The 15,604-nt window shown below is 41.5% G+C and overlaps 1 protein-coding gene across 2 annotated transcripts; it reads right to left on the minus strand.

The window, feature by feature from the left end:
• Positions 1-8,973: 8,973 nt before the first annotated feature.
• trim32 (tripartite motif containing 32) lies at positions 8,974-13,371 on the minus strand. 2 transcript variants are annotated; one of them, XM_062484695.1, is made up of 2 exons: positions 13,311-13,371; positions 8,974-11,195 (listed from the first exon to the last, which is right to left on the minus strand). In XM_062484695.1, the coding sequence occupies exon 2, from the start codon at positions 11,179-11,181 to the stop codon at positions 9,136-9,138; it is 2,046 nt and encodes a 681-aa protein (XP_062340679.1). In that variant the 5' UTR covers positions 11,182-11,195; positions 13,311-13,371; the 3' UTR covers positions 8,974-9,135. The 2 variants fall into 2 exon arrangements, with proteins under 2 accessions (XP_062340679.1, XP_062340678.1); XM_062484694.1 differs by having other exon boundaries at positions 8,974-11,198.
• Positions 13,372-15,604: the final 2,233 nt, after the last annotated feature.

A 15,604-nucleotide genomic window follows, 5' to 3' on the forward strand; every position in this document is an offset into this window, starting at 1 on the left:
CAAAATCAAAGAACCCTTATTACAGTATATGACAATTTTAACAAAGCACTTCTATAAATACTGTGATCGGGTCTATTCTGGGCAGTGTACGTGAATAAGGGGTTCAATAAAGGAACAGATTATATTGAATATGTAAAAGATATTTCTCAAAGAAACCTGGACACATTTTTTTATGTACTCAATGTAAAAACTAAAGTTTGACACTGACACACAACTGAACAAACTATGTTGCTTCCAATTGTTTATAACAGCGAGACACTTATATCACAATCTGTTTTGTATAAATTAAATACACTAAAGAAGATATTTTCCATCAATCCACAACCAGTTATCTAATATCAGCAGTGATCTGATCCTCAACTGTTTGCACTTACCAGCAGAGAGTAACTTATAATACTAGTGTTTTATATTGTAAATCAGGAAAAGTTGTCGTGGCAAAGTGATGATGGATGAAAGCTTCTGAAGAACGTCGGGTCTGCAGACAGAAGGCAGCAACTCCCAATAAATCCACTTCCTCCTTATAGATGGCTTTGTTTTATTTCAGTATGAACAAAGTAAATCAACTAAACACACATACAGTGAATGATTGAAATAATGTACGTTAGTTCTAGAGTGAAGATATTTGCTACCAAACCAAACTTTAGGTACGAATAGCAGATCTCCAAAGCAACAACGATCAGGAAATTAACTTATTTTATAATATAGACTTTTACTACAATTGCTTTTTATGTAAAGTAACAAGAGAGCTTGAATTATGTTAATTTAATGATGAACTTTCATAAGAAATTATATATTTGGAAATTTAGCATGTCAATTACAACAAAATGTGTATGTTATGTGTTGTCTTTTACAGTTTCTGAATTAACTTTTCAGTTTTGTTCAAACCAATTGTGTTGGAAAGTCTCAGAAATAGCATAAATGCTTAGTCTAAGTTGTAAAAACAGCAAGTTTTTTATATAGATAAGTGTATGAGTTGTAGACAGGAGAGGTAAGAAGTGAGGGTGAGAGAAGAGAGCCTCTCAGATTATTCAAATCAGATAGATTGGGTACCGGTAACCCAAGTCAAGCCAACAGACAGGTCCTTGTGACCAAGGTTTAGTCCAAAATTCAGTTCAGAAAAAGGGCTCCAGAGTTTGTTCCATTCATTTGACAAAGATTACCAACATCAGAGTGCAAAAGACAGAGCGGTAGATGTGACAGGAGAGATAGAGAGCCAATGTGATAGAGGAGAGATGCTGGACAGCAGGACACCTGGAAGACACAACACACTTTAGACAGCAGTTTGAAGATCAATTTAAGGAACGTTTAAAGCTAAAGTGCAGAATTTGCTCAAATAACTAGGATATAAAACAGTCTACCAGAAGTAATACTTCACTTATTTATATTAAAAACAAGGCAGGTTCTAAATGTATCATTAAGGGGACTGGTTCAGATGTCTCAGAGTTTCTGCTGCCAGCTCTCCTTTTACAGGGTTCGACTTTTATGATTACCACACTGTTCATTTAATTATGAACCAACTATACAATACTTTAAAAAGTGTATTTTAAATACATTCAAAGTTTAAGTGTGTGTTTATTCATAATATGTTAACAATCCACAATTAAAAGCTGATTCTCTGAATTCACAGAGCCGTGAAAGTCATTGCATTTTCCTTCAATGTTCTGCAAATATTTCAGAATAGAAAGCTTTTGTTAAGAAATAAGGGGATTCGTGGACAGGAATCTCGAAAAGAGCCACAGACTCACACAGGCAGCGCAGCTGGGAGTGTTTCACAACAACTTCACAATGCGTTTTAACAAACTTCATTCAGTTTTAACTCATGTGTGAACTTACTGTGAAGTCACCTAGGAGTCACCAGCAGTGATGGTCTGTAGTTAAAAACAGAGGAAACAGGAAAAGTGAGTAGAGAAATGCATTATATTTCCATTCTTCTCCAAAAAACAGTGTATCACATCCCATTTCACTCTAGAACTTAAGGTTGGGTGATTATTGTTAAGTAGGTAAGGGACATAATTTGTGTCAAGACGGATTATGATGGGAAGGCATTCTAAACTGTAAACCAATGTAATATCAGTTTAGTTCTAGCATAAACCATAACAATGTATGTGAACTTACTCTTCAGTCAGCCTGGAGGAGGAGGGTGAGGGATGAAGAGGGAGAAAGAGACATTTTCAGTTCACTTAAGAAAACCAACCTCATAGCTCACTTTAAGTACTTTCAGGTTCTTTATTTATCACATGTAAAATGTACATTTAAGTGTGACTTTGAGGTAATCCTGTGTTGTCAACAGCATTCAATTGTATACCTTCAATGTGTTACTGCATGTCAAGGACTTAAACATACTGCAACTACAGCATGGGACACAACATTAAAGCTGCCACGATCAATTATTAGTTAGCTCCACCAACACTCTAAAATAAGTCATAAAGCGTCATTATAATTTACACAATTATGGTTCGTACACAGGTCTAAGAGCTCTATGTGAACACCGAAGCTACCATATAGTAAGGACAAGATGAGCCTATAAACGCGTTATGTTGTATGTTACGTTTTCACAATAGCGCAACAAATTCGCGCCACGTTGGTTATGAACATGATAGCATGACGTTACGCTCAGCTAACACTAGCATAGCGGCTAGCACTGACTTTAGCCACGCTAACCGGTTAGCTAGCTAGCTGGCTAAAGTGACAACAGCTGCTATGCTAGTGTTAAGCAAGCGTTAGCGTATGCAATACAGGGAAAATATTTCACTTCCATTCATGTATAAACTCTGTACGAGTTACAAACTAACTTCAACGCCTTTTTAAAACGTTATATTGTATTTATATCATTTAAATCATTATCGGTTAGCGGCTCACAGTTACTCACCAGAGAAGGCGTCAGGACGGAATGATGCGCAGACGAGTTGACTGAATAGCTCCGTCTTGTGACTCCACTAATACCAATCACCTGTGTGTGAGACTGAGTGGCGCGTGATTGTGTGGTTGCCACGGTGATGGTGCAGCTATGATGGCTAACGCGCTGAGGGCAGAGAATAACAGAAATGTAGCTAGAATCCAAAACTCAAACAAGTTAACCTAGACGCAAAACTATACGTCCAATCCAAAAAATAAGGATATTTTCCGAGACCCAAGACTCTGCCGAAACCAGACATGTCCTTTATATGTCTGTGCGGTCAGAAATACGACTCTACCGGCAGTTTTTAAATCTTGTTCTTTTTGCTTTCTCTGACGAATTTGTCACCAGATTTGCATTGGTCTCTATGGGGCGAGAGTTGGACTTTGTCTCGCTTTCGTGGGGCTCTGAACAAATGTGTAAATCTGTTGGATTCCACAAACAACTGTCTACGACCAGCACCAAATTAGCTATCTATTGATCCAAAAACGAAGCATGAAGAGCGAAAATTGTGGCAATGCTGGCAAACTATAAATATTTTTTCAACGACATCCGAAGCTCCACTCCACTCTAAGCATTTCAGTCTGCACTCTGGGCTTTCACGTACACACCCATGTAAATCTCAGAAACGGTTTGAAAAAGTCATGAAACATAATCAGTGTGTAATCAGTATTGAAAAAAATATGAATAGATATCAAAAAGCTGAATAATTTAAAAATAGTTTAGGGTTTTGTCAACATTTTAAAGTTTAAATGGTTGCTCTAGCTGAAAGATTGAGGAAGAAGAAGGATTTGGAAATTGAAGAAGTTTAACCCTTGTGCTGCCTTCGGGTCACATGACCCAAAGGTTCATAACGAACCATCGTTGTGTTTACCCAATTTCACCCAATACAAAAACAAATAAAAATAATTTTCTTTTAACCTTTGCAATGTGGGGGGTCTGAGACAGCCCACGGTTAAAAGAAAATGCTTCACTTTGTTTTTGTATGCGGTAAAGTTGTCGCAATACGACGGTGGGTCACAATGACTTATGGGTCAGAATGACCCGAAGATAACACAAGGGTTAAAGAAGTTTGAGAGGATTTGAAAGAAAACTCCATTGGAAACCCATGTTAAAAATATTATGAATATTGATTTATATTAATTCAAGCATAAGAGGTACAGAGCTGAAAAGTCACAGCACCCATGGCCTGAAACTGCTGAATTTTTTGATAGATGAACGGTTTTAACCCTTGTGTTATCTTCGGGTCATTCTGACCCATCAGTCATTGTGACCCACCGTCGTATTGCGACAACTTACCGCATACAAAAACAAAGTGAAGCATTTTCTTTTAACCGTTGGGCTGTCTCAGACCCCCCACATTGCGAAGGTTAAAAGAAAATTATTTTTATTTGTTTTTGTATTGGGTAAAATTGGGTAAACACAACGATGGTTCGTTATGAACCTTTGGGTCATGTGACCCGAAGGCAGCACGAGGGTTAATAGCTGAAGATTTGAAGGCGCTGAAAGGTGCCACGGAAGAAATAGAAGATAAACTAGAAAATGCATTTCCTGCAGAAAATGCGATGGAATGCTGAAATCTGAAATTAATTTTTTTTAATTGCAGAAAATACAGAAATGAGAAAATACCCACAAGCTGAAATGAATTTCAAAAATGTGTGTCATACAAAAGAGGCAGTTTGGAAACTGAACTGCATCATCTAACAATGCACAATGCTAAGAGCTGAAATACAATGCGGGAGAATCTGAAAGCTGAACTGTTAAACAGAAGAAGTAGGCCTAGGCTAGCTAGTCATAAAAATAATATTATAGTCTTAACCCTCGTGCTGCCTTCGGGTCACATGACCCAAAGGTTCACAACGAACCATCGTTGTGTTTACCCAATTTCACCCAATACAAAAACAAATACAAATAATTTTCTTTTAACCATTGCAATGTGGGGGGTCTGAGACAGCCAGACAGTTAAAAGAAAATGCTTCACTTTGTTTTTGTATGAGGTAAATTTGTCGCAATACGACAGTGGGTCACAATGACTGATGGGTCAGAATGACCCGAAGATAACACAAGGGTTAACAGCTGAAATTATAGTTGGGATAGTAATAGCAGTAGCAGATGTAGCCTATCATTGAGTGTGTTTACTCGGCATTTCACGGCGGACAGTTTTAACATGGACCAGAGACAGACAGGGTTCACCAACACACGGCTGAGCCGTATCCAGCATCGCCCCTCCGGCCGTTCATCCTCCGGTCGCACCTGGACCATACACCGCCGCCAGCAGTTCATCACTCAGTTCTGTGTGCTTGTTATAATTATACTAGATATCTTTTCCAGAGGTATCTCTGCTATGAGTTAGTGCAAACCGCTAAGTTGATATTAGGCTACTCGGTTTAGAATGACCGTATTTTGGTGAAATGGTAGCTAATGTGTTAGAAGTAGCCTAGTTGGAGAGCTCACTGTCTGCTGTCTCTGGTGTCCATTTTTACTGTTACAGCTCAGGGGAACATTTTATTTATATGCATCTGTATGTTTCACTCGTTGAACAAATAAATTCTAATTCTATACGGTTTTGTTCGGCTTGACATAGCATCCATTATCTGGGTCGGAGGTAGGCACTAGGCAGCGACTAGACACGCCCCCCCAGTCTCAAGCAGAGAAGACTGCTGATTTTTTCACAATTTCAAACCCTAATTTAACATACTTGTCGGTGTTATTTTTTCATTCGAATTTGGATGTGTAGTTAATAACACATTATTCTGTGGTGTGGCAAACTTGTTTCCAGGTCCACTTTACAGGATCTTTAAGGAGGCGTTTTTAACCCCTCCCCGATTGCAAGAGGCTACTCTCGCTGGTCGTTTCATGCAGCCGCAGTCCGGATCTCCGGCAGTGAGCGAGCGCCAACCAACCCTGCTCCAGGTCGGAATCCGGACGTAGGCCACAAACGGATGAGCTAGCGACAGGCTAAAGGCCAATTTATACTTCTGCGTTTTTACGGAGACAGGGAACGCCCTCTCCGTCAAGGAACGCCCTCTCCGAGCCTCTCGGAGAGCTCTACGTGCACCTCCTGATTTTCCTGACTATGCTTCCGTCCGTCATTTTACGGATACCCCTTGGCTGTGATTGGTCCGTATTAAGGCCAAATTATACTTCTTAATACAGACCAATCACAGCCAAGGGGTATCCGTAAAATGACGGACGGACAGACGGATAGTCAGGAAAATCAGGAGGTGCACGTAGAGCTCTCCGAGGGGCTCGGAGAGGGCACGGAGAGGGAATTCCTCGTCGGAGAGGGCGTTCCCTGTGTCCGTCTCCGTAAAAACGGAGAAGTATAAATCGGCCTTTAAGAACCGCTTGCGTCAGGGGGTTGCCGTGACCAACAAGACGGAACAGAATCCTTTGACCGCCATTGCTGTAAGTTTACAATTCATATTTCAGCTAAACAGTACATGTAAATCAGTATCTGAATTAAAATGTGACGAGAAATGGGCAGTGTAGTTGCTGAAAATGTGCTTATTTTATTGATGAAACGGCTAATTTCTAAATTTGCTCCGACTTCTCGATAACCTAGGTAAATAAACACTCCACGACGACTTACAAAAAACCGTTGCGCCACCTACTCTTCTGGCGGTGAATTGTTTTCAGCACCCACAGCCTACGGAGAACCATAAACGAAGTCTATCCGTCCGTATCCGTGCGTATCCGTGCGCCCGCCCATCCGTAAACGGAGACGCAGAAGCATATTTCAGCCTTAATTTCAGAGAGCGACGGAGAGCTACGGAGACCCCCTTGGCTGTGATTGGTCAGTATTAAAAACCGCTTGCGTCAGGGGCGGGGTTGCCGTGATAAACAGGACGAACAGAATCCTTTGACCGCCATTGCTTTAAGTTTTCACAATTCATATTTCAGCTAAACAGTACATGTAAATCAGCATCTGAATTAAAATGTGACGAGAAATGGGCAGTGTAGTTGCTGAAAATGTGCGTGTTTTATTGATGAAACGGCTAACGACTTCTCGATAACCTAAGTAAATAAACACTCCACGACGATTTACAAAAAAACGTTGCGCCACCTACTCTTCGGGAGGTGAATTGTTTTCAGCACCCACAGCCTATGGAGAACCATAAACAAAGTCTATCCGTCCGTATCCGTGCGTATCCGTGCGCCCGCCCATCCGTAAACGGAGACGCAGAAGCATATTTCGGCCTTCAGCCGCTAGTCAGCATGTTACAAAAGCCAACAGAAACTAATGGTTGGGGTACCATACAACACCCTCGACCCTCTGCTCAGTTTCTACATATAACCCAGTAACAAATGAATTCCCACAAAAAATCGTTGATGTTACACTACTAATCAGTAAAGTTACAATCGTCCACCAATTTTCCGTGTCTCTATCTCTCAACTTTTTTCGTCTCTCTTTTTTCCACTCCACTGTGTACTGATCTCCTTCACTCTGTTTGTGGTCCCTCCCCTTAACCAATTACACAGGTAAACCCTGATTGACAACTAGGGTGACCAAATAAACATATCCAATGAATAATACGTTAGGAACTATATATCTTATTTATTACTGATGAACATTTATTTATATTATAACACTATGAACTACAATTTTATATTAAATACTTATGTAATATAATACAGTTTAATGTGATTTCAGTTTAATGTGTTTTTTTAACCCTTGTGTTATCTTCGGGTCGTTCTGACCCATCAGTCATTGTGACCCACCGTCGTATTGCGACAACTTTACCGCATACAAAAACAAAGTGAAGCATTTTCTTTTAACCGTTGGGCTGTCTCAGACCCCCCACATTGCGAAGGTTAAAAGAAAATTATTTTTATTTGTTTTTGTATTGGGTAAAATTGGGTAAACACAACGATGGTTCGTTATGAACCTTTGGGTCATGTGACCCGAAGGCAGCACGAGGGTTAAGTAAACAGAACCTGTATATTCTAAGGCTTACCACCCGGGCTACTGTAACAGATGTGGTCTTGCAAGCTCTGTCAGAGGCATACCGGCCAATGTTCACTCCCACCGGGAGTCGAACCTGCCACCTCTCGACTTCCAAGCGCAACCACTACCAACTACGCCAACGAAAAGCTAGCAATTCGTTGACGCGGGTGGCCTGTTACATACTTGAGGAGTGAGTTTCACCACACACCGGCTACACTACACCAACATAGAATAATATTAGCCTCCTGGTTGCTGAGGGTTAGAGAGACCACACCACACTGTATCATTGCCTGTTGTCGTTAAGTTTATAAATTTAAGCCCGTTATCCAAATATGTGATTTATGTTCAGAGGAAGACAGGAGATGAAATCTGTACCAAAGTTATGGCAAGCAGAACATATTTAAAGGTGTTTTACTACATAAAAGAACAAAAACATTTCTTTATTTACTGGTTACCATAAGTTTCTAGTTTCCTTTTTGCTCCTTGAAGCAGTTCAAAGCCTTGGTATTAAGTAGAATTTCTGTAAATGTAACTTTTTGGACTGATGCTGGTTGATAAAGTAAATATGTTAATAAAAGTCTGTCATGGACCAAGTTAGTTTTGCAGCATAAGTTGCCATAGTAACTGAGCTTGAACTAAATTTAACTGGCTTTATGGAACCAAATCATTTGCAAAACTGCAAATGAGTCAGACTAACTGACATAAGCCATTGCAAAAATGTTTTGAAAATCTTATTTGGTAAACTTGCTTAATGAACAGGCCTCAGGTCCAATTTCCCCTCACTTTGTTAACACTAGTTTGATTCTGATAAAACGTTCTGTTACATACATAACTTTTATGGGAAGATGTTGCAATTTAAGTCAGAGATCAAAAATCAGCTTCTTTCCTTAGCAGTAGATACTGAATTCCAGTAAATATTCATTTTGGTGCAATTGTTTACAGTTAAAATTGTGGTCCCCTGTGGAAAAACACAGTACAGCCGTTAATATATATACCTAGGCTACATTTTCACATGTTGATTACCATTTTTAAGTAACAATGCAGGAAGTGTTATATTGCTGTTATCCATAGTCAACAGGCGCAAGCTCAGTTTCAGTGTCCTCCCCTTTCAGTCCAACTGACACAAGTGATCAGTGACCAAAATACACATGCTTTTAATTTTATGACCCGTTAACAATGAATCGGAGTGGAGTTCCTGATATGATGACAGTGACATATAAACAGGTAATTCACTTTACATGCATTCATCTCTCTCTCACAAACACATACACTTGTGGATTGGTCTCAGCCCCTAACATGCCGAGGAGTGTCGCCTCTGCAAATATGTATAGACTTTCACACAGTGATCCCAGCAGTCTAACACTAGCAGCTGTCCTTTCTGGGTGATGGCCACCCCCACGGGGCAGGTCAAGCCCTCCTGAATAAGGATGTTGAAGCCACCCTCTTTTGGGAATTGTAGGATCTCTTTCCTACCGCTGTCTGTGACCAGTAGGTCCCCATTGATGTCAACACACATGCCTGTGATACATCGGAAGTCCTCTGTCTCTGAGAAAAAGTGGCTAAGCTGCTTGCCAAGCTGCCCATCCATGCCCACTGAGCCTATGGAGAAGCCACCCTCCAGGTGATGCTCATTGTGGCGGTTCTCAATATTCAGGCCCAGGCCTTGGGTAAAGTACACAGTGCCCGCTGCGTCGCAAGTCACAAACTTGGGCCGTACAGCTGAACAGAGGCGATTGTAGTTGACCACGCCCACGTTGCGGTCCACCGCCAGGCACCACAACTTGCCACCCTCCACGTCAGACACAACAAACTGGCCCGATGGCATGGCAGCAATGCCCCATGGCTTGATGAGCTGGTTCTTGTGGCATGCCACGCAGTGACCATCTGTGGTATACACCTTGACAGAGTTATCGTAGTTGTCAGTGACGCCAATTAAACCTTGGGCAGTGATGGCAATAGACAGGGGGATGAGGTTAGGCAGGTCAGCGCCCAAAAAGCTGAGGACAAAATTGTCAATGCTACTGGGGTTGCGTCGGATCTCCCTCTGGAAGCCCTTGCGATTGAAAATCTGTATGCGGTAATTGCCGCGGTCAGCCACCAGGACCTCACCCTGCGGCGTAACACAGATGCTGACAGGCAGGTTAAACATTCCTGGTAGGTTGCCTTTGCAGCCCATTTTCTTCACAAACTGGCAAAGCTGAGCTGGGGTACCTGGCCCACTCCCTACAGGCAATGCCTCCCCACCATCCATAGACTTGGACTTGAAACTACCGGGCGAGGCGCAGACAGCCTCCTCTATAGCAGTTATCATGTTTATGTCTCTGTAGAGATCCAGAGGAAGCTCAGACATCCCTGTAGCTCCTTCTGTTACCATGATGCCACCCACCGCTCCATCTCCGAGCTCAAAGCTACTGTCCTCATCAGTGTTGACAGTGCACGGTTTGGTGGTGAGCTGGCCTACCTCTAGAGCTTTGGTATGCTCCGTCTTCTCCAGCTTGGGTTCCTGGAGCTTGAGGAGAACATTCAGGCTGCTTCCCAGATCCAGCTCTTCTTCATCATTGCCCCCTCCGTCCTCCGCCAGCAAGGCAATGTCACTCTGCTTCACTCGCATTGTCAGGTAGTCAGAGCGGGACACCACTTGCACCTCAGCGATGTTCAGCAGGTAGGTCTGCTCCTCCAAGATTTGTCCATTCAACTTCTCCACTTCTGCTATGGATGAGGAAAAGGCTCGGCGCGAACGCCCCAGTTCCTCTTGGAGACGCAATTCAGCCTTGGTATAGTCCTGCTGTACTGACAAGTACTTGAAAGTAAGTGACTTGGCCACAGTGTTGATGAATGTCTTTTTCTTCTGTATGTGGCCCATGGCTTCGCAAAGAGCAGCAAGCTTTCCACCCAGCTCTTTTCGCAGCTGCTCGGCAGCTGCTTTGATTGGCTGGACGGAGTGGCCCTGCTGCTGGTGACCCTCCCCTTTACAAAGGTCACAGAGCACCGTGCCACAGTCGCAGCAGTAGTGGCGGGGGAGGCGGTTATGGCAGGTCTTGCACATCAGGGCAACGGCGGTTTTGGAAGAACTGGTGCAGTCCAAGATCTTTAGTACAGTGAGATTGTCCGCCAGCTGGGAGATGCTGCTCATACGGGACACTTTGCTGCAGAAGGGACAGCGGACACCATTAATGGTGCTGGCCAGCAGCTTCTCCAGGCACTGTCGGCAGACGGTGTGACCACATTGCAGCAACTTGGGCCTCATCTTATCCTGGTTGTAGGTCTCCAGGCAGATGGGGCACTCCAGAACCTCCCTCATCACATCTGGGTCCAGAGATGGACACATGACCGCCATCGTGCTGGTCACCACTTCTGGGAAGACAAGAGAGACGTTAATGAATATAATGTTAGTTATGCTCAGTCTACATAAGCAGCTTTTTAGAAAGTCCATTAGAAAGACCACAATGCACTGTTGCTGGTAATGTAAATATATCCAAAGCACAAACATATACCTGTACTGTAGGGCTGTCCCCACTCAGTCGACTAGTCGATTTTCTGGTCATGCTCTTGGTTGACTAAGATTTTTTATTTGAGCTGCCATATGGCAGTGTGAGATCTGATTCCCGCTTGTGTCATCATTGCTGAATTAACGAAATATTCTACAGAAATTGTAGATTACATTACTTAAGACAAATAAGGGAACTCTAAAAATATAAAAGAAAGAAAAGGTGTTACTGTTTTCCATTTCGTTAATCTGCGCTTTGTTTTGGTTTGGTATTTTGCACACGGCACGAGCACAATTGGCTGCCGAACTACAAACTCTGCCATAGCCTACTTTGTCGGTGTTATTAGTCAAAATGGCAAAGAAATCTGGTATGGCAGCATTTCATTAAAGTACATTTACATTTACAAAGTACCGGGTGACTCGAAAAACGTTGAATGCAAACTCTGCCAACAGTTTATTTTTCATAGTTCAACGTCGAATATGATGTAGCCTACCACCAGAAAAACGTAAGTTGGCCTAGCCCTACTTCGCTCATGCTAACGCACTGGGTTGAAAAATTAATATGCCTATTATAAGAATCACATCCAAATCGAATGACATTATCTTCTCCGGCCAAGACAACAAAATCTTTCTCTGTTGCACCTTTCCCCACTCAGCTTATACATAAGTTCACATGCTGCAAGTTTTCAGGCAGTGATAAGCACGCTCTGATGATTTGCATGTTAAACTAACATTATTTGTAATTTGTAGTACATTGTAAGAGATACTAAATACCATCGACATTCGGTTACAACAGGACTGGTGATACGAGTCTTATTATTAGTAGGCTATTAGCGGCTGAATCTGCAATGTCCAGCAGCCATTGAGTTAGATCGGGAAAATGTTTGTACGTTTTTTTGTTTGTTTTTTTAAAGCGTTTCAAATTTCAATTAGTCGATTTTCAGACGTTTTAGTCGAGTCTTGGTGGACCAAAGAAAATCTTAGTCGGGGACAGCCCTACTGTACTGTAAAATACACATCTGCTGTAGCCTAACTGTTATTTTTAATTTTTGTACTTTTCGTGCTAATGTGACACGTTCATGAAGTTGCCACAATTGTCACTCAGGCAACACCATTTTAACCGTCTTTCAATAGACTTTGCGAAATAGCTGGGCTAACATGCTACCTCTTTTTACATTGACAGCTGTCCTAGTGTTAGACATATCAAAGTCACTTGATAAGGCCTCACCAATCTTTAAAGGCAGGGTAGGCAAGTTGGGCGAAACTAGCTATTAACTTATTTTTTACACAATTCAAACCAAAATATCCCACCTCCTCCCTTCAAAGCCACTCCCACAAAACTACAGTAACGAGCATTGAATGGAGGGGCAGAGTGCACGCAGGTAGGTAGGTAGACAAACAGGTAGTCCATACAATCAATAGTCAGGGTACCCCTTAATGATTGGTCGTGTTTATTACAGTATTGCGAAGCCCACAGATGTCGGAATGATTTCATATTACCGTAAAACCTTTAGATGTATTGGTTGCTATCAAGACGTGAAGTTACTTTTGGAAAATATGACAAAAAGTGTTTCTCAACAACATTGCCTACCCTGCCTTTAAGCTAGTCTAAGAAATAAGCTGCTGAGCCACCCCAGGTTTTATATCCGGTCACCGCTGCGCTGATGGTGGCTAGATAAATAATACAGTATTGTAGTTGCCAACAAACCAAAAAGTACAAACGCATGCCGTAGCTAATTGTTAATTTCTCATTGGTAAGCTCTTACCGTGCGTGTGAGCTGTTGTTTACTGTTGGTTAGCTTATGAAGTAGCATGATAGCGAGCTAACAAGGCTAATTACGGTTGGCATCCGATGAACGATGAGGTGCAATGCAGTAGAACTAAATCGTTGACTTATACCTTTTGACACTAAAATACATTTGCTCGATATCATACGTTTACATGTAAATGTATTCTTTACACGCCACATTAAATCTTACCCTTGATTCAATGTCAGATCTTTCGAGGCAGCTGTACGGGTGCTTGATGTGGAGCTGTTACTGTACTGCGGATGCTGACGCAGCGCTAACAAATTCATATTCCCCACCCATCATTGGTTACTTTGCAAGCAAGTTGTCAAATAGTCAAGTCCTTGAACCAAAACGTAGCCTAATGAGTCTTTCCATTGATCTTTGTATTTACAAAAAAGCCTAACCGTCTGTTCTACATTTAACTACTTTTAACTCCAAATAATTACAATAATTATGTGCCGGAGATAGAAGATTTGTCACACATGAGACACATACTAGCTGCTGTAAAAATATTTAACACAGGCTGTCACCCATCCATATGCACAAACACAACAATAGCCTACCTACAGTCCCTTACAAAAAAGAAGTATACTTCAAGTTTATTTTGTAAGTATACTTAGTATAAAAAGTATACTATTATCATGTTACTTAAAGTATACTAGCAGTGTACTCATTTATATACTATTTTTGTACTAAGTAAACTGAATTGGCCCACTTTTTAGGTCACTTAGTACACTTTAAAGAACACTTATAGTGTATTTCAAGGTTTACTTTTGAATACTGTAAAGTAGCCTGTGTAGTGCACTTTCAGTTCATCAAGTATACTTCCTAAAGTACTTCAAAGTATACTTTGGAATACTCTAAAGCAGTGATTCTTAACCATAGGGCCGCGGCCCAAACTTGGGCCGCCAGCGCCCCCTAGAGGGCCGAAAAAAACTTTCAGTTTTGCACCTGTGTGCCGCAAGGGCCACGAGACTGCGTGCAGCTTTCGACCATGTGGGGGCAGTAATGCAATCAGTTGTTTAAAAGCGCCAATACACAGAGAAGAAATGGAGAAGTTTTTAAAAAGAAAAAATGAAGACCAACGTCCTGCCGACACCCCCACCCAAAAGACAAAGTTTTTGCGGAAAATACAATCTCGACTTCATTAAATACGGTTTCGTAAATGGAGGAACAGAGGCAGTGCCAAAAGCCCAGTGTGTGGAGTGGCCCTCAAGCCCTCAAAACTACAGCGGCATCTAGAGACCAAGCACCCGATGCTCGTGGGAAAGCCGGTGGAATATTTTAAGAGGAAGGAAAGTGGGCTGCAGATGCAGAAAAGGTCTGTCGTGTCACTGACAAGCAACTCTAAATGTGCATTGAAAGCCAGCTACCTCGTAGCCAGACGTGTAGCACAGAGTAAGAAAGCATTCACCATAGCGGAGGAGTTGGTTCTGCCTGCCGCTGTTGATATGTGCCGTGAGCTAATCGGAGAGGCCGCTGCAAAAAAGCTGCTGACCATCCCACTCTCAAACGACACTGTGAGTCACCGTATCGCGGACATGGCCTCAGACATACAGCATCAATTTACAGAAAGAATAAAAAGTAGCCCTTTTTTTTCTTTGCAATTAGACGAGTCCACGGATGTCACAATGCATTTATTTTATCACCCCGTTTTTATTGATTGAATGATTTATATATAATTTATTTTTTATTAATTTAAAGTAAAATCCTACTATTGGTCTTTTTTATTATTATTAAAAAGCCTGACTTGATCCTTGAAATGTTTTTCTTGTCACAGCTTGATTTGGTCCATGAATTATCAGCCTGTTCGGTGTCTTGATACAGTATGGATACAGCAGGTTTACATAAACGTTTAATAAAAGTCTTTGTGATGATCCCATTTTATCATGTAATTTTATTTGACAAGGTTTTTGCTTGTTAAACAGTAAGTGGATTTGGTTTATTATTGAATACAAATCAAACCAAGAGTGAAGTCAATTAAACCTATACATAGTTAATATTTAATGGGCCCCGGGCCACTTTGTACTATAAAAATTGGGCCTCAAGGTCAAAAAGGTTAAGAACCCCTGCTCTAAAGTAACTTGTGTAGTGCACTTTCAGTTCATGAAGTATACTTCCTAAAGAGCCTCAAAGTATACTTTGCAATACTTTTAAGTGCACTTTAAATTAATGTAAGTACTTCAAGAAGTAAAATTAATATATTACATTTAACTATTACTTACTAATAAATTATAATGTTTTGAAGCCCCTCAAACGCCTCAGATTATAAATCACTTAGCGAGAACGGGAGCCCTTATGAGATTACCTTAGCTGAAAGAAGCTATTCACGTGCGTGCACCTATCAGTCTGCCTCTATCACCAGATTCGTCACAAATTCACAAACATATTACTGGCGATTTTCAAGTCGGATCTCATATTTGCTGTGTATATTCGGGTAGTGTCTATGGGAACCAGTTGATTCAGAAGAAGCCAAATCAAAG

This window comes from Osmerus eperlanus, chromosome 18 (assembly GCF_963692335.1).
Source record: "Osmerus eperlanus chromosome 18, fOsmEpe2.1, whole genome shotgun sequence".
NCBI classification, from domain to species: domain Eukaryota; kingdom Metazoa; phylum Chordata; class Actinopteri; order Osmeriformes; family Osmeridae; genus Osmerus; species Osmerus eperlanus.